At 34.1% G+C, this 18,641-nt stretch overlaps 2 protein-coding genes across 2 annotated transcripts; both read left to right on the top strand.

The window, feature by feature from the left end:
• The first annotated feature begins 8,432 nt into the window (after positions 1-8,432).
• On the top strand, positions 8,433-9,284 carry LOC114188483. The gene is made up of 2 exons (XM_028077055.1): positions 8,433-8,524; positions 8,651-9,284. Exons 1-2 carry the CDS (start codon positions 8,433-8,435, stop codon positions 9,282-9,284), a joined length of 726 nt encoding a protein of 241 aa, XP_027932856.1.
• Positions 9,285-11,884: 2,600 nt separating this feature from the next.
• On the top strand, positions 11,885-12,771 carry LOC114188482. The gene is made up of 2 exons (XM_028077054.1): positions 11,885-12,500; positions 12,704-12,771. The coding sequence occupies exons 1-2, from the start codon at positions 11,885-11,887 to the stop codon at positions 12,769-12,771; spliced, it is 684 nt and encodes a 227-aa protein (XP_027932855.1).
• Positions 12,772-18,641: the final 5,870 nt, after the last annotated feature.

The following is an 18,641-nucleotide window of genomic DNA, read 5'->3' as shown; positions in this document are numbered from 1 at the left end:
TTCATATGTTTCTTATATTTATTTTAAGTCATATACACCAACTCCTTAATTTGAAAAATAACTGAAATAAAAACAATTGGAACTTGATGGAGACTTCATAATGACAATAACTTTAATCACTTCATGCAAAGAACTAGATGGAGACTTCATAAACTAAACAAACAAGTCCAAAAACGAGAACTACAAATTCTAAAAATCTCTCTTTAATTATTTCCATAATCACATAACAATAAAACCTTGAAAGAACAAATGAGAGAAACATTCAACCTTATTTTCACATAAATTATACAAAAACTTCAACAAATTAATTTATTTATAAGTAAATTTTTATTTATAAGGAAATTCATTTTAACTTTTTTTAAATCAATTTTGAATTTCTTTTTTTTTCTTTTTGTAATTGGTAACGAAGATGTTTTTTCTCCATGTTGGCAAATGACAAATTTGAATGGCGGACTACATTTGAACCAAAATACAAAAGCCTACCGTTTTGCTCCATTGTTTTGATTTGCTTTCCCCGGATTTGAAAGCTCGCGCCGTGGCTCCATTATTTTCTTGTGGGTTCCTTGCATTCATTGCATTCCGTTGTCGTCGCTCTCGGTCCATTGGTTGGGTTTGCCTTCGTTTCCTTCCTTCAATTGTTTTGTACTTCTTCCCTTTGTCTGTATATGGTCTTCGTGTTAGCAAAGTAAATTTAAGTAATTGCAAGTAAGATGTGTATGACCCATTTGGTGATAAATAGTTATAATTTTTTTATTATTGTTAAGTTAAAGAAGACTGATTTTTTGTTATTGTTAAGTTTGGGATTGAGATTGGGATATATTTGGTGATTTCACTATTATGATTGTAATGGTTTATTTGTTAATGATACATGAATGTGTTGATTTTCGTTTGTATTTGTGACTTTGATGTATTGTAGTTGAAGAAAGTTTCAAATAGGGTGAAGTGTTAAGTAATTGTTGATTTTCAGTTTGTGTTTGTGATGATGGATTGTAGTTGAATAAAGTTTCAAACAGGCTGAAACGTTGAGTACTTGTAGTTTAATTGGTTTCATGCTTTAAGTCTTTTTTATACAATAAACATGGTATGCAAAAGTTTTTTTCTTTTTTGAACGATGTTGTTATTTGACTGTCTTGTTTATTTCAGGTTGATTGTTTCTTATTGAATAAGATTTGTAGAAGCCATGGGTGATAACAACCAAGTAATTCAATTTAGTTTGTAATTTGTTGGTAAATTTGTCTTTATGATGTGATTATGATAATTGTTTTTTGTTGTGCATGGTTTTAGATTTGTTGGGATTGGTCTTTAAGAGAAGAGGATCAGGCCAATGATATTGTTCGTGGTGCTTTGCATATTGATGAATAAGAAGTGGTAAAAGAAGCAAAGGATGATGTTAACTCTAGTTTGAAGGAAGTGCGGATCAATAAAGTGAAAAATAATGAAAGGCCCATACTTGACATCAAGAAGTAGTTGAAGAATGTAGAAATTGTAGTGGAGATGTGTGTGATTGGATACTAGATGAAGACAATACTCTGAGGGAATCAGTGCTTCAAGAATTAGATTTATTTGTTCCACCTTAGTAAGGTAGATTGTTATTTATTCAAACATAGTAATGTCTATTGTACAAGATGTAAATTTAAGTTGTAATGAATTGTATTTTATGTTTAAAGAAAAATTTCTTTCAACGTTGCTCGACATGTAGTGTGTAGCAGTTATGTATCAAACTTGGTAGGCCTATTTTTTGCAAACTAGTGACCGAATGGAAGTAGTTAACCTTGTTATTTGTCAATTATAGTCACATTAGTGATATTAGTTTTAGGTCATACCTAATAAGCTTATTTTTCTGCAAATTAGTAACTCATGAAAGTAGTTAACCTCTTTATTACAAAAAAAAAGAGACTTATTTTCATTTATTAATGATTTCTACTTTGTCATTTGCAAACATGGACAAAAATTGCCTTTGTCACCAACTAAAAAAATCAAAATTATGTCAAAATATCGTTACAAATTTAAAAAACTCTTTAAGTCGTTTTAATTTCTTGAGTTTTGGTTAATCAAATAACATGTCCATCTTCAATGGCGGACGTAGAAAGGGATAGGGGGAGCCACGGCTCCCCCAACCAATTTTTTTTAATTTTTTTTTCTATATATTTAAAAAATAATTTTTATAAATTATTATTTTATTTATATTAATTGATTTTTATTTTATTTTATTTTCTATATATTTTTAAAAAATATTTATATATTATTACTTTATTTATATATTATTACTTATTTATATATTGTTACCTTAATTTAGTTTGAAAAATCTTTTTTAAAATTTAAAAATTATGTTTTTTTTTCTAATATAATTTTTAAAATTTTTTTATTTGGTTTCTTTCTTCCGTGCCTTCATCTCTTTCTCCCATTTTATTTTCATCTCAATTTTCACCATCAATTTCTTATTATTTTCAAAATCAAATTGCACTACGACAAAATTGAAGAGTTAAGGTACATTTTGGACCGAACAATTTCTTGAGTAAGTTCATCTTTTCCTTTTTATTTTTGAAGCAATATGTTTCTTTCTTGTATGTGGCTTTTCTACACTCTAGGCATATCTCTATCTGTTAGAGATCATAAAATCATGCTTTAATTGTTGATCAAACTCTTCTTTGTGTAGATAGAGTTATTTTAGGCTTTGAAGTTGTGTAAGGGAAGAACAAGATTAAGAATCTACTCTAAGGTAAGGGAAGAACAAGATTAGGAATCTACTCTAAGATAAGGGAAGCTAATCATTTAGAAATTATTAATTTTCTTAAATATTGAGTCTTGCTTTTAAGATTTAATTATTCATAATTTTATCTTTTTGTAAATAGGTGAGAGGTGAAAATTTTATATTAGAAAAATTATGATAAAGAGTAAAAGAATTGATTCTTTTTTCAAGAGGAAGGCTTGTGATGAAGATGAAAAAAATGCATCTGTCATCTAAAATTGAGAAACTTCATGAGAATCCAAATATTGAAGAAAACGAAAAACAACTCTCTAAGGTTCCTAAAGTTACATATAATGAATTTGAAAATACTTTAGAACGTGATCCGGGAAAGCGTCTTCAAATTTGACAATACCCACCAAATTAATTTGATGAGGTACGAAAGGCTTATCCAAAATGGGATCCATATCAAATGTGTTTAGAAAATTATCCATTGTTATATTGTTTAGATTCTATTGTCATGAGTGCTTATTTTGAATAAAAAAAATAATGTAAGGAAATTGATTTTTTTTAATTAAAAGAAATTAATTTTTTTTAATTAAAAAAATAATTTATATATAACAAATATAATTTGGCTCCCCTAGAATTTTTGGTCAAGTTCCGTCACTGTCCATCTTATAAATTTTATTTTTTCTGGCACAATATTTACTGTGTGGATTAAGAAAATACATGGAAAGATAGAACTCTATAATTCTAAATATTAGAGAGAAAGTTATTCTTATTTCCTAAAACATAATACAACATGTCTTATATAGTTGTTAGGTAAACATAAAAGTAATTATTCGGCCTCCTCTCAATTTGTTTGATAATGAATTAGTTATTGTTGGATTCATACTATGAAATCATAGTGATACACATCATGTCATTGTCTCTCCGTTGGGTGAACACATTTTCAGTTATTTTTCTTTAATATTTAATGTACATTATTTCATAATTGTGTTTGAGCAATTTGATAAAGAACAACTTTTTTAGCTTTAACAAGACGCATATTAAAAATAAACTTTTGATATCTTGGTCATATAAATTTTAAGATTATTTTTAAGATAAACACAATTTAAAGAATCTAGTTTACTTCTTAATTCTTGCTAAAGTTCTTCCACTAAATCCAATCATGTTGGTGCCAAGTCCATTTCATATATAGTGCATAGTGTGATTTTACTTTAATAATAATAATGTTATTATAATATACTGTATTTTAATAATTGTATTTTATTTTTAATAAGAAGATGTTATTCCATCATGATCTATATATATGTCATCTATCATATTTTTGAAATGGAAATATTCTACGTAATTAATTGTCGTCCACCACCAGGGTTAACGTAATATTAATAAAAAAATATACAAAATAGGAATTAACATAAAACTAAATTCAAAATAACAAGGAGGAAATTTTTCACATTTGTGAATTAAAAAAATTTAATAATATAAAAGAAAAAATTCAATGAGGAAACTAAATCAAAATTTGTCTCAAGATTCGAAATATAATTTGACAAATTCATATTGTTAAAAAAAATGTCATGACGATACTACAATTCACACTCAAAATTTATATTTATATTATTTATATTATAAATAGAGTAAGAAAAAAACATAAACTAATAAATTATATTTAAATCATCCAGATTAGTATAATCAACTTTTTTCAAATTGTTATGAATTTGTTTTTAAATTTGATTATGCTGAGTTTGATAAAAATAATAATAACGTCATGTTTCTTTTCTCCACCAACGCCTCTCCGAGAAAATTTTTAAATAATTTCATGATAAAAAAATAATTAAAGATCAGTTTCTTGATTAAAGATCAATAGCCATTGTTAACTAATTTTAATGATAATTTAGATAATAATTTATAATAAAAATAATTTTAGTCAATAAAATTAATCAATATTTAAGATTTGTCCTTAAATACAACGCTAAAAGAAAATTTATGATTCATGTAATGTATCCAAATTGAAAATGAGAACTTTGACTATTTTCTTTTCTGTTAAAATGATATTTTGAAGCATTTTAATTATTTTTGGAAGTATATATATATATATATATATATATATATATATATATATATATATATATATATATATATATATATATATATATATATATATATATATTTTGTTGGTGTTTTAATTCTAAATTAATGGATGTTGAGAGTTTGTAAGACCTGTGTCTTAGTTGTCATTATCTACACCCTAATGTGTGACTGGCCAGCAACTACCAAACATGGTGTTCTGATGAGTAGGGCATGCTTCTGCTAACTATATATATTTTATTGGAATCTTTCTTTGCTTGTGGACCACCATAATTACCACCATCTTTCAATAATACTGCAAATTAACCACAATCTCTTCAAACATTTATAATAATAATAATATTATTATTATTATAATATTGATGTGACTTGTTTGGATGTTGGCCACAATATACACCTTATTGGAGTAGTGGAAGAAAGCTGGAATCTAAACAAAACTTCACATTCACATTGAAATAGATTGATTTGTGAGACTTTTAATCATCACTATTAATAGTTATATTTTTAATATTGTTATATAGTTAGCATCCTACACTCATTGCATAACCCTAGACAAAAAAATAGCTTATAACCTAAAACAAAACAAAAAATAACAAGATTCTTATGTGTTACTTAGACCTTAGACGTGGATGGTTCTTAAAAGCATAACAAAATTTATCAATAGTGGTTATTAAAAGCTATTACTGTAAATATATGCTTCATGATTAAAAGTTGTTAGAAAATGGTATACAGCCATTATAAATAAATTAAGAAAATTGTGAGGAGAGTAAAATTTGCAACATTTTTAAAGGTTTATTACTACTAAAAATTAGAAACAAAAATAAAATGATAAAGTGAAAAAAAAAGTGGAATTTAACCTAGATATTTAGTTGGTTATTTACCCTTTTTATTTATATAAGGAACCCATTATAATGTGTTTTATTGTTCATCATACTAATCTATATTGTTGCTCTCAATCCCGAAGAAACTTCTAAGAAGTGATGTTAATGGCTGAAAAAACTTGTTATCAATGAAGAACTAATGAAAGTTTTGAAGAATATGGAAAACAACGAAATGGATTATTGGAAGCATGTATGTAATGTATGCCATTGATTGTGGCGTGATCATCTCCCTAACCTAATGTATGATCAAAGCCAAAAAGTTGTGTTAAAGGCGAAGAAGCTAATTTATATTAACACTTTTAGAAAAAAAAGTAATTAATGATTTTTTTACTTAACAAGATAAAAAAAAATGAGATTATATTAACAATATATATGGACTCTGAATTGTTGTTAAAACTGTGAAACCTCTTAAAATTAAAAACTACCTTTTCTCACTTTCAAAAAAACCATCAGATAACACAACTTCCACTCTCCCTCTCTGCTTCCAAGTTCTCCCCTCCTGTTTTTACTAGTTACTCAATCCCCTCACCAGTTCTCTGAATTCTTTGTGACTAGATTCTGGAGGATCAGACTCAGCTGGACCCTCTAGTGCTTCATCCCTCAGCTCCCACCCTCCTCGGTAGGTTCCAATTTTCCGTTTTGGTTCAATTTCTGCTAGAGTTCATCTGCTCATCCCTGAATTCGGAGTTAATTATAAGATTCCATCTTTTCTATGTCTTGGTATTGAATCTCTAGGTTAATTTGAGACCTCTGCTTCCTTGGTGCCCATTTCAACCCCACCAAGCTCAAATCTTAACAAAAGAGGTAAGGGAAGCTAACTATCATCTAAACTTTCGAGTAATTAGGAGCTTGGTATGTTTGGAGGGGATGATTCTTAGCTTAATTTCATGTTTGAACTGCTTATGATGTGTAATTGGATTGTGATATGAATTTCGTAACCTTGCATGTGTAGAACAGTGTGGAAAACCTGATCATTTCGCCTAGGCGAGTGACTCTCGCCTAAGCGAGAATATCATGGAATTTGCCTCTGATTGTTGCGCGAGGTCTCGCCTAGGCGAGCTGGGGTCGTCTGAGCAAGATATCTCCTCGTCTAAGCGAACCAGCCTGGCCTGAGCGAGAACTCACTCAGGTGTTCGAGTTGCCCACTGTAAAGGGTCTCGCCCAGGTGAGGGTAGCCCGCCTAAGCGAGACTACTTCTTGGCCTAGGCGAGATTCGCTAGCTTAGGCGAATTGTACTGCAGAGTTATGTTTTCTTCCCTGTTTTAAATGAATGATGGTTGAATGGATGGAAAATAAATAATGTCTGCTTACAGTATGTTGGATGTTGATGATTTGTAGTGTATGCATATAATTGTATGATGAAAGTTGGTGAAATGAGAATTGTGAAGGGATGAGATGAACTAGGATTTCATAGGAATTCCTAGGAAAAGTACTTAGTGTGTGTAAGCATTTAAGGACTCGTTTTTGGTTGGCATTCTGACGCTCCAATAATCCATTAAGACTCATGTAGAGCATAGTGGGTTATATCGTGAGGAGTAGCAGAAGGTCCTAGTCTATGGACCCAATCAGTCATAGACGCGAAGGGGACTTACCTTGGGAGTGGTTGGGTGATAACCCCTTGAGTCTAAACTCTGCAGAGTTTAGGAACCTTCACAAGTGCAAGCTATCAAGAGATCCAATTTGCTTACATAATCCGGATATTGAGTTAGAGTCGGGTACTTGTATGTATTGTAGTAGCGACTTGGTTTAATTTACAATGTGTGTAAAATTTGTTTGTTTATTATATATATATTTTTATGTGACTTCACCGCTCTTTATGTGAGTTGTTAGCTTACCCTTCTTGTTTGGCATGTTTTTCCTTGAATATCTTCTTTTGCGATGACCACCTACTACTTGGTGTGAGCAGAGAAGAATACAGGTGATGGTACGTCTCCCTCAGACTAGACCTGATCAGTGACTCCTAGTGTTCCTTTGTTTATGGACTTGTGCTTTTAGAATAGAGCATTTTGGAATGTATAAGCCGTACTTTTCTTTAAGTCTGCTTCTGATAGTAGTACAAGGATTGAAAACAGATTATTTTTGGGACGACTGTATTAAACTTTTGTATGCCTTTCTGTCGATCTGCTTTGCTCTATCATAATATGATGTTTTGTTTAATAGCTGAAAGGACTATTAAATGGGATGTTACATTTTTGGTATCAGAGCGGTGGTTCCTTTAGGATCTGTAGGTGTGAGCTTGCTTAGCTTCCGTTGTATGTTCTTCTTAGTGTTGTGGCATGGTTGTGGTATCTATTAGTGAGACTAATGATTCCATCTTTGTGTGGCCAGAGAGCTATGGCACCTAGACCTCCTCCTCCTCCTATTCCAAACCCTCCTCACTTGGTGGGAGCGATTGAGGGAATGATTGCAGCCATGCAGCAACAAAACGCCAATATGATGAATCAGCAGAATCTAGCCTTGCAACAAATGGAGTCTGCTAGGCTAGCAGTAGAGGCAACTCAACAGAGACACTTAGAGGCCTTACACCAGTTGGGGGAAAACCGTTCGGCAGCCGGTTCATCTCAAGCTCCACCACCCCGGATGCAGGAATGGAGTTTGGAGGATTTCTTACAGCATCATCCATCCCGCTTTGATGGCAAGACTAGCCCGGATGGAGCCGACCAGTGGATGCGGGACATGGAACGAATTTATGATGCCAAGCGGTGTCCTGCAGAAAACAGATTGGCGTATACTAAGTACCTCTTGCTGGGGAGGCCGTTCATTGGTGGTCTAGCATGAAGATGATGTTGGAGGATAGTCAGGACCCCATCTCTTGGGAGCTGTTTAAGAAGAAATTCTATGCTGAATATTTCCCTGATAGTGTGAGGTATGCCAAGGAGGTTGAGTTCCTACAACTGATGCAAGGGGACATGTCGGTATCTGAATATGCTGAGAAATTTAAACATCTAGGCATATTTCATACCTTGAAGATGGCTTAAGACTGGCAGTGCAGAAAGTTTGAAAAGGGGTTGAGAGGAGATCTCAAGCTCATGGTGGCCCCACTCTCGATTAAAGAATTCCCGGCCTTGGTGGAGAAGGCACAAGTGATGGAAAAGCTTAAGGCTGAGGTTGAAGCACAGCAGCGACCCCAACAGAAGATGGGAGGATCATCAGTGTCCATGAGCAGACATGAGGACAGGGGGAAACCATACTCCAGGCCTCAGCCTCAGGGGCCTAGGAGGCCTACTCACCAGCCTCAGCAGTTTCAGCCTCATAGGGCACAGTGTTTTCTTTGTGGAGGACCCCATATGAAGAATGCTTGCCCTCGGATCTCTAGTAGGAGGACGTGTCACGGGTGTGGCAAGGAGGGTCATTTCATAAGGGATTGTCCTACCAGTAGGAATGCATTGTCGAGACCTTCATCACAGTCTCAGCCGCAGCAGTCTAGGGGAGGTGTGATACCTCAAGCAGCCGGTCGGGTATATACTATGACGGGTACAGAGGCGGTCATATCAGGTAACCTCATCATTGGATCATGTATGATTGCTGGTAGGAGTTTATGCGTTTTGTATGATTCGGGAGCTACGCATTCCTTCGTGTCGGAGTCTAAAGTGCTTGAGTTGGGTCTTCCGGTGAGGGAGCTCTAGTTTGACCTGGTAGTATCCACGCCTGCTTCTGGGATAGTCAGGACCTCGACCTTGTGCGCGAGGTGTTTGATAGAGGTTGAGGGGCGCAAATACAGAGTGAACCTTATTTGTTTACCCCTAGAAGGGCTAGATGTAATCTTAGGGATGGATTGGTTGTCTACTAATCACATTCTTATTGATTGCAACGAGAAGAGGGTGGTGTTTCCTAGCTTGGAAGATGAAGATCAGTTGATATCCTCACAACAGGTGACCAGGCAATCAAGGAAGGATCTCAATGTTTCATAATTCTGACTCACTTGTCCGTTGAGGGGGGAAGTGGGAGTGTTGAGACACTTGTAGTGAGGGACTTCCCAGACGTGTTCCCTGAAGATGTGCCTGGTTTACCCCCTCCTAGAGAAATAGAATTCTCTATTGATCTTGTGCCAGGAGCAAGGCCAGTATCAATGGCACCATACAGGATGGCTCCGACTGAGCTTGAGCAATTGAAGAAGAAAATTGAAGGGCTGCTTGAGAAACAGTTTATTAGACCGAGTGTGTCACCTTGGGGAGCGCCAGTGTTGCTAGTTAAGAAGAAAGACGACAGTTCTAGACTCTGTGTGGACTACAGGCAGCTAAATAAATTAACCATCAAGAATAAGTACCATCTGCCGAGAATAGACGACATGATGGATCAATTACACGGAGCCACGGTGTTTTCTAAGATCAATCTAAGATCGGGATATCATCAAATTCGGGTCAAGCCAGATGATATTCAGAAAACCGCTTTCAGGTCCAGGTACGGGCATTACGAGTACGTAGTAATGCCTTTCGGAGTGACTAATGCCCCTGCCATGTTCATGGACTATATGAACAGAATCTTCAGACCATTCTTAGACAAGTTTGTGGTGGTTTTTATTGACGACATCTTGATATACTCTCGGAGTTATGAGGAACATGCGAAACACTTGAGAACAGTTTTGAGCATCTTGAGAGAAAAGCAGTTGTATGCAAAACTGTCAAAGTGAGTTTTGGATGTCTACAGTTCAATTCTTGGGGCATATTATATCAGCTCAGGACATATCTGTAGATCCATCCAAGGTGGAAGCGGTATTAAAGTGGGAGCGTCCTAAGTCAGTGACAGAAATAAGAAGCTTTGTGGGGCTAGCAGGCTACTACAAGAGATTCATTTTGGGATTCTTCAAAATGGTAGCACCTTTGACACAGCTGACTAGGAAGGATCAGCCTTTCGCTTGGACTGACCGTTGTGAGGAGAGCTTCCTAGAATTGAAGAAAAAATTGACTAGTGCACCTGTGTTAGTGATTCTAGATGCTAGTAAACCATTTGAGGTGTTTTGCGATGCTTCCCATCAGGGGTTAGGATGTGTTTTGATGCAAAGCAGGAGGGTGGTTTCCTATGCCTCGAGACAGCTAAAGAACCATGAGAAGAACTATCCCACTCATGATTTGGAGTTGGCAGCGGTAGTTTTTGCCTTAAAAATTTGGAGACATTATTTGTATGGCGCACAGTTTCAGGTTTTCAGCGACCACAAGAGCTTGAGATACCTGTTTGACCAGAAAGAGTTAAACATGAGGCAGAGACGATGGATGAAGTTTCTTAAAGACTTTGACTTTGAGCTATTATACCACCTGGGGAAAGCAAATGTGGTGGCTGATGCTTTGAGCAGAAAAACGGTTCATGCAGCTCATATGATGATTAAGGAGATGGGCTTAGTGGAACAGTTCAGAGATATGCAGATACAGATAGTCCTAGGGGAGGGAGTCATTAGATGCAATCATCTAACTGTGTCTAACGATTTCCTTGTTCTGATAAAGGAGAGGCAGCTATCTGACCCTAAGCTACAGAAGACCGTGGGACTACTTGGCACCGAAAAGGCCAAGGACTTCACAGTAGGAGTTGATAGGGTGTTGAGGTTTAGAGGCAGAGTCTGCATACCTGAAGACTTAGAGGTGAAGGGTATGATTCTTGAAGAAGGCCATAAAAGCCGCTTTAATATGCACCCGGGCATGACCAAAATGTACCATGATTTGAAAGAGTCTTTTTGGTGGTCGGGCATGAAGCAAGATGTCGCTCATTTTGTGTCATCCTGCTTGACCTGTCAAAAGGCCAAAGCAGAGCACCAGAGGCCTAGGGGAATGTTGCAACAGCTGGAAATACCAGAATGGAAGTGGGATAGCATTTCCATGGATTTTGTTACCCACTTGCCTCGGACTGTGAAGAATCACGATGCCATCTGGGTTATAGTGGACCGTCTGACTAAGAGCGCCCACTTTCTAGCTATAAATCTGAGGATGTCCATGACAAAGTTGGCCCAACTGTATATCAGCGAGATAGTGAGATTACATGGAGTACCAACTAGCTTGTCTCGGATCAAGACCCACGGTTCACCTCCCGCTTCTGGCAGACCTTGTAGAGTGCCTTGGACAGCAGATTGGCTATGAGCTTAGCATATCACCCCTAGACAGATGGTCAGTCCGAGAGGACAATTCAGTCTCTCGAGGACCTCTTGCAGACTTGCATTCTAGATCATCTAGGTGCCTGGGACGACATCCTACCTTTGGTTGAATTCACCTATAATAACAGCTTCCATGCAAGTATTGGCATGGCACCTTATGAGGCCCTCTATGGCAGGAAGTGCAGAACCCCTCTGTGCTGGTACCAAGATGGGGAGTCGGTAGTAGTGGGTCCGGAGTTGTTAAGGCAGACTACTGAGAAGGTTAAACTAATACAAGAAAGGATGAAGGCCTCTCAGAGCAGACAGAAATCCTATGCGGATCAGAGGAGGAGACCTCTGGAGTTTGTAGCTGGAGATCATGTTTTCTTGAAAATTACCCTGACTACTGGCGTAGGGAGGGCCATCCGCTCGAGAAAACTATCTCCTAAGTTCATTGGTCCATATCAAATCTCGAGGAAGATTGGACCAGTGGCTTATGAGGTGGCCCTGCCTCCTCAGTTGGCCAACCTTCACTCTGTGTTCCACGTCTCACAACTCAGGAAGTACGTGCCTGACCCCTCTCATGTACTGGAAGCAGAAGATTTACAGATTAGAGGAGATCTTTCAGTAGAGGTTCATCCAATGGGTCTTGGTGATTTTCAGACAAGACAACTAAAAGGAAAGTTCATCAGCTTAGTCCAAGTCATATGGGACAAACGAACGGGCGATTCCACTTGGGAATTAGAAGAGGATGTGAGAAGGTCATACCCCCACATGTTTGCAGGTAAGCCTTAATTTTCAGGACGAAAATTTTTGATGTTAGGGAGAATGTGAAACCCCTTAAAATTAAAAACTACCTTTTCTCACTCTCAAAAAAACCATCAGAGAACACAACTTCCACTCTCCCTCTCTGCTTCCAAGTTCTCCCCTCCTGTTTTTACTAGTTACTCAATCCCCTCACCAGTTCCCTGAATTCTTTGTGACCAGATTCTGGAGGATCAGACTCAGCTGGACCCTATAGTGCTTCATCCCTCAGCTCCCACCCTCCTCAGTAGGTTCCAATTTTCCGTTTTGGTTCAATTTCCGCTAGAGTTCATCTGCTCATCCCTGAATTCGGAGTTAATTATAAGATTCCATCTTTTCTATGTCTTGGTATTGAATCTCTAGGTTAATTTGAAACCTCTGCTTCCTTGGTGCCTATTTCAACCCCACCAAGCTCAAATCTTAACAAAAGAGGTAAGGGAAGCTAACTATCATCTAAACTTTCGAGTAATTAGGAGCTTGGTATGTTTGGAGGGGATGATTCTTAGCTTAATTTCATGTTTGAACTGCTTATGATGTGTAATTGGATTGTGATATGAATTTCGTAACCTTGCATGTGTAGAACAGTGTGGAAAACCTGATCATTTCGCCTAGGCGAGTGACTCTCGCCTAAGCGAGAATATCATGGAATTTGCCTCTGATTATTGCGCGAGGTCTCGCCTAGGCGAGCTGGGGTCGCCTCAGCAAGATATCTCCTCGTCTAAGCGAACCAGCCTGGCCTGAGCGAGAACTCACTCAGGTGTTCGAGTTGCCCACTGTAAAGGGTCTCGCCCAGGCGAGGGTAGCCCGCCTAAGCGAGACTACTTCTTGGCCTAGGCGAGATTCGCTAGCTTAGGCGAATTGTACTGCAGAGTTATGTTTTCTTCCCTGTTTTAAATGAATGATGGTTGAATGGATGGAAAATAAATAATGTTTGCTTACAGTATGTTGGATCAGTGGCGGAACTTGAAGAAAATATGTAGGGGTGCCAAATTAGATGTTTTATATATAATTTTTTTAATTAAAAAAATTATTTTCTTTATTTAAATCATGCAATTCAAACTTTTCAATTTTTAATTTTTTTAATTTGTTGAATTCACATAAATGAGTATTCTATTTTTTATTTCAATTCAAGAGTATTCAACTAATTCATTGTATGTAGTTGAAAATACAAAATATCAACATTTTATAATGTTGGATTATACTAATTTGAGAAAATATAATTAAGGTTTATGCCAATTTCATACAAAAAATTCCTAAAATCATAGTTAGGGTTCATACTAATTTGGGGAAACTTAATTTGGGAGAAATATTGTAATGGAAGAATCATAAATCTAACATGCATATATCATATTAGGATACTTATTCATGAGATCGTGTGAGTATGCATATTTATTATCTCTGTTCTTCAATTTCTTTTTCCTAATCTGTCTTTCTTTTATTTCATACTTTTTTATAACTTGTTGTGGATAAACCTTATAACCAGATATAAAACCTTAATCTCTTTAATCCAGTTACTAATCCATTACATTAATTTTTATTTTACTTTTTAAACAATAAAAATATATAATATATATAACTTAATAAAAATATTAGAAATTATATATATATATATATATATATATATATATAAAATTAAAAGTTTGGGGGAGCCATGGCTCACCTTTGTCCTAACCTAGGTCCGCCATTGTGTTGGATGTTGATGATTTGTAGTGTATGCATATAATTGTATGATGAAAGTTGGTGAAATGAGAATTGTGAAGGGATGAGATGAACTAGGATTTCATGGGAATTCCTAGGCAAAGTACTTAGTGTGTGTAAGCATTTACTCGTTTTTGGTTGGCATCCTGACGCTCCAATAATCCATTAAGACTCATGTAGAGCATAGTGGGTTATGTCGTGAGGAGTAGCAAGAAGTCCTAGTCTATGGACCCGATCAGTCATAGACGCGAAGGGGACTTACCTTGGGAGTGGTTGGGTGATAACCCCTTGAGCCTAAACTCTGCAGAGTTTAGGAACCTTCACAAGTGCAAGCTACCAAGAGATCCAATTTGCTTACATAATCCGGATATTGAGTTAGAGTCGGGTACTTGTATGTATTGTAGTAGCGACTTGGTTTAATTTACAATGTGTGTAAAATTTGTTTGTTTATTATATATATATTTTTATGTGACTTCACCGCTCTTTATGTGAGTTATTAGCTTACCCTTCTTGTTTGGCATGTTTTTCCTTGAATATCTTCTTTTGCGATGACCACCTACTACTTGGTGTGAGCAGAGAAGAATACAGGTGATGGTACGTCTCCCTCAGACCGGACCTGATCAGTGACTCCTAGTGTTCCTTTGTTTATGGACTTGTGCTTTTAGAATAGAGCATTTTGGAATGTATAAGTCGTACTTTTCTTTAACTCTGCTTCTGATAGTAGTACAAGGATTGAAAATAGATTATTTTTGGGACGACTGTATTAAACTTTTGTATGTCTTTCTGTCGATTTGCTTTGCTCTATCATAATATGATGTTTTGTTTAATAGCTGAAAGGACTATTAAATGGGATGTTACAAAAACATTTCTAAAAGTATTTTCAGTCTTATAAGACTTTTTTATGGTAAATATTTTTTATTGGATTATATGACAAAAGGATTATAAAAAAAAAATACTTTTTCTATTTTAGAAGCATATTGCCAACAGTTAAATAAAATGTTAATTAGAATGTGTGTTTTATCACATTTTTACATTAAAGTAAACATTATAAAAAAAGGCGTAGTGTATATTGAAACTCAGAAAATAGGAAATTAAAACTTATAGAATATCTTTGCTATTTACATAAAGTAAGCTTTTACAAACTTACTTAATTTCGAGGCAGTAATATTGTTTAATAAAAAAATTATAAAAGTAAATGGTATGAGAATATTTTACTTGAGTTTATCTTAGGCATTTGTAAATGTTGTTTACTTTCTATTCAACAAAATTTACTAGGGATATTGTTTTGAATAGGAATATCATCGGGACCGATAGGATATGAGTAATAGTTTCTTTATATTTTATTTGTTGGATAAATATTTATCTCGTATATGTCTCTTTATTTATGCAGATACCGCATATTTTTGTAATATATGTGGGTTTTTATAAGTATTTTAAAAAAAATCTAAAAATATTTAACATATTTTAATCAAAAATTCAAATAAAATATAATACATCACTATCATACCTTCCAAACAAAATTCAAATAAACTCAAATTCATACAAATTCAAATAAAATTACAAAAGCAAATATTAAACGACATTCTACATAATAGAACTAATTAATAAAAATGACTCATTCAAAATCAAGGTTTTAACTTTTATCACATCTTATGAAAAAACAATTATGGTTCAAACCCTTGATTTAAGCATGGTATTTTCCATTCTCATATTGTGCATCAAGGACGAAAAACTCCATATATATATATATATATATATATATATATATATATATATATATATATATATATATATATATATATATATATATATATATATATATATATATATATATATATATATATATATAGTTTAGTGGGTACTCGTATCTAGGATATGGATACTATGATACTTGTATCTACCCCATTAACATGTGAGTATAAAAGGTACCCGTAATTGTACATGTTATCCGCTAATATCTATTTGTAATATTCATTTTCTTTCTGTGACTTTTAAATGCGGTATGAATCTTTTTTGACATCTCTATTTTTTAATAGATAAAGAAAAATGAAATCCAATATTTATGTGAGGTAAAAAAATATTACTTATTTTGAAAACACTTCATTCCGTATAAATCTTTGTTATGGACATGTGATTAATCTTATAAATTGATGGTTTACGAATATTTTATAAATAAAGATATCAGTATTGTAATCGGATTTATTTGATATTGTGCAAAAATATGTTTTTAGAATTAAAAATACAAAATAACAAATAAATTAGTAAAAGAAACCAACAAAATGCATAAAATAAACTATTAAAAATCATATAAATAAGGTAAATAAAGTAATGCTAATATGTTACGTATGTTAAAAGTGTGTGGATATATATATATATATATATATATATTATTAAGAGGAATTAAATATTTTTACACAACTATATATTTTTTCAATCTCAACTTAGGTATTTTGTTCTCATGTAATACGTGATCATAATAATTGATAATCACACAAAAAAACAAGATAAGTTGTGATATTTTAAAATAAAAAAACCATTTATAATTTGAACATTTCAAAATTCATATTTCTTTAAATCGCATCCATCAATCTCACAATGCAATTCAAATTAAACCTATATCATTACCAATAATTTGACTCTACTTCTAGAAGAGTGGTGTATTATATAGACTGAGAAATTCTGCACCTATCATATGATTTGCCACTCATATATAGTCACATATCAGAACCTAAGTCTTTCTTATATGACAGGGTAAATCCCTGCTACCTACATGATATGATTTTTTTTATACTGCACTCCAAATATAAGAACCTTCATCGATCCTCACCACTTAAATATCTATCTCTATGGCAATGTAAGTATGATATTAGTGCAGAGTTAGAATAATCATATATTGAATTACCATTCAATACACATCTTAGAAGACAAACACACACAATGAAAAACACAAACACACGTATAGACAGAGAACCCTTAGGGAGCCTTTTTAGAAGGCTTGCCCAACAAGTATTGACTCGCCCAATAAGTAAAACGACTTGAGCACTCTAGATTCATAAAACTTTACTTTTGCTTAGCATTTGGTTGACTCACTCGGTGTGTCTGCATAATTTAAAAACATCACATATTTTATTAGATGGTCAATATGGTTCAAACTGAGTGTTTTGCCTAATGCTTATTTCCAAAAGGGTAATAATTAGTTATTTGAAAAAATGACTTTATATAGAACCAATCGACTCAAAAGGTATATCTCAATTTATCAATACTCTCATAATCATACCAACACCTCAATATTAAATTTCTCAACAAACTCAAAGATAATTCAATTATAACAATAAAGTTAACAAGCTACATTTCTTATGACAAAAGCAATTATCATAATATCTTTACCATCAGATCATTCATTAAAACACTAAGAGAAAATAACTAATTTCTCTTACATGGATCAAATCCTAATTTCAACTAAATTCCAAGGAATATAATTCTCACATGATACTCTACTTGTACAAAAAAAAAAACTCATATTAATAATCTAAACACATCCTAGTGATCATGGACAGACAAGCATTCATCTAAAACCCAAAAGAGTCACATGCAAACATTTCTCCCTATGCAAGCAAATTTCCAAAATGACTCAAGAAAATGACAAAAATGAACTTACTTTGGTGAAAATTCTTATTGAAGAAAAAACTTCTACTCTACATCAAAATTCCTATGACGGTCTCTAACGCTCAAAGAGATTAACATATAAATCACAAACTTAGTATGTAGACGAAAGAAAAAAATAGATAATTTTAGAGATGTAGTATTTTTTATAAAATAAAACTATACTCATTCTATTATTTATAAGTTCAAATTTTATTAATAAAATAATTAAGTTTCACTTACAAAAGACCACTTTTAGTTATTTTCTTGCAAAACTATAAATTTATAAAGTACAAATTTTAACTATCCATAATTTTTTGTTTAATTTTCATAGTTGTTTTATTTTTTCCATCATTTTGATGACATTATGATATTTATTCTTTAAAATATGAGGTATTTAGTTGTTTGGGACATTATTCCATTATATTGAAATTAAAAGTGACATATTTGGTCAATGGCCCATGGCCTAGTTCAATCACACCCTTCATTAACTTCCTCTTTTAGGAGGTCCCAAATGAGGGGGCAAAAAAAACACCTCAAACCAAAACATCCTCTCAAGTAGGTTAAGGTCAAGGCTAATGTGTTTTTACTGAAAGACTTTAATTAACTCTTAAAATTAATACTTTAAATTTGAGTCAAAGTTCGAGCTGAGTCATGTCAAGCCAGGCTGAGCTTAAGATTGAGACAAGTAGGTCTAAGCACATTGTCGAGACGGGTCGGCTGAGGTTGAACGTTGAGACGGGTCGGCCTGAACTGAAGGTCGAGACTGGCCAGTCTGAAC

The sequence above is a fragment of the Vigna unguiculata genome, chromosome 6, assembly GCF_004118075.2.
Source record: "Vigna unguiculata cultivar IT97K-499-35 chromosome 6, ASM411807v1, whole genome shotgun sequence".
Taxonomy (NCBI): Eukaryota; Viridiplantae; Streptophyta; class Magnoliopsida; order Fabales; family Fabaceae; genus Vigna; species Vigna unguiculata.
Note: the sequence above shows the minus strand (reverse complement) of the source record. Positions and strands in the feature narration are given on the sequence as shown.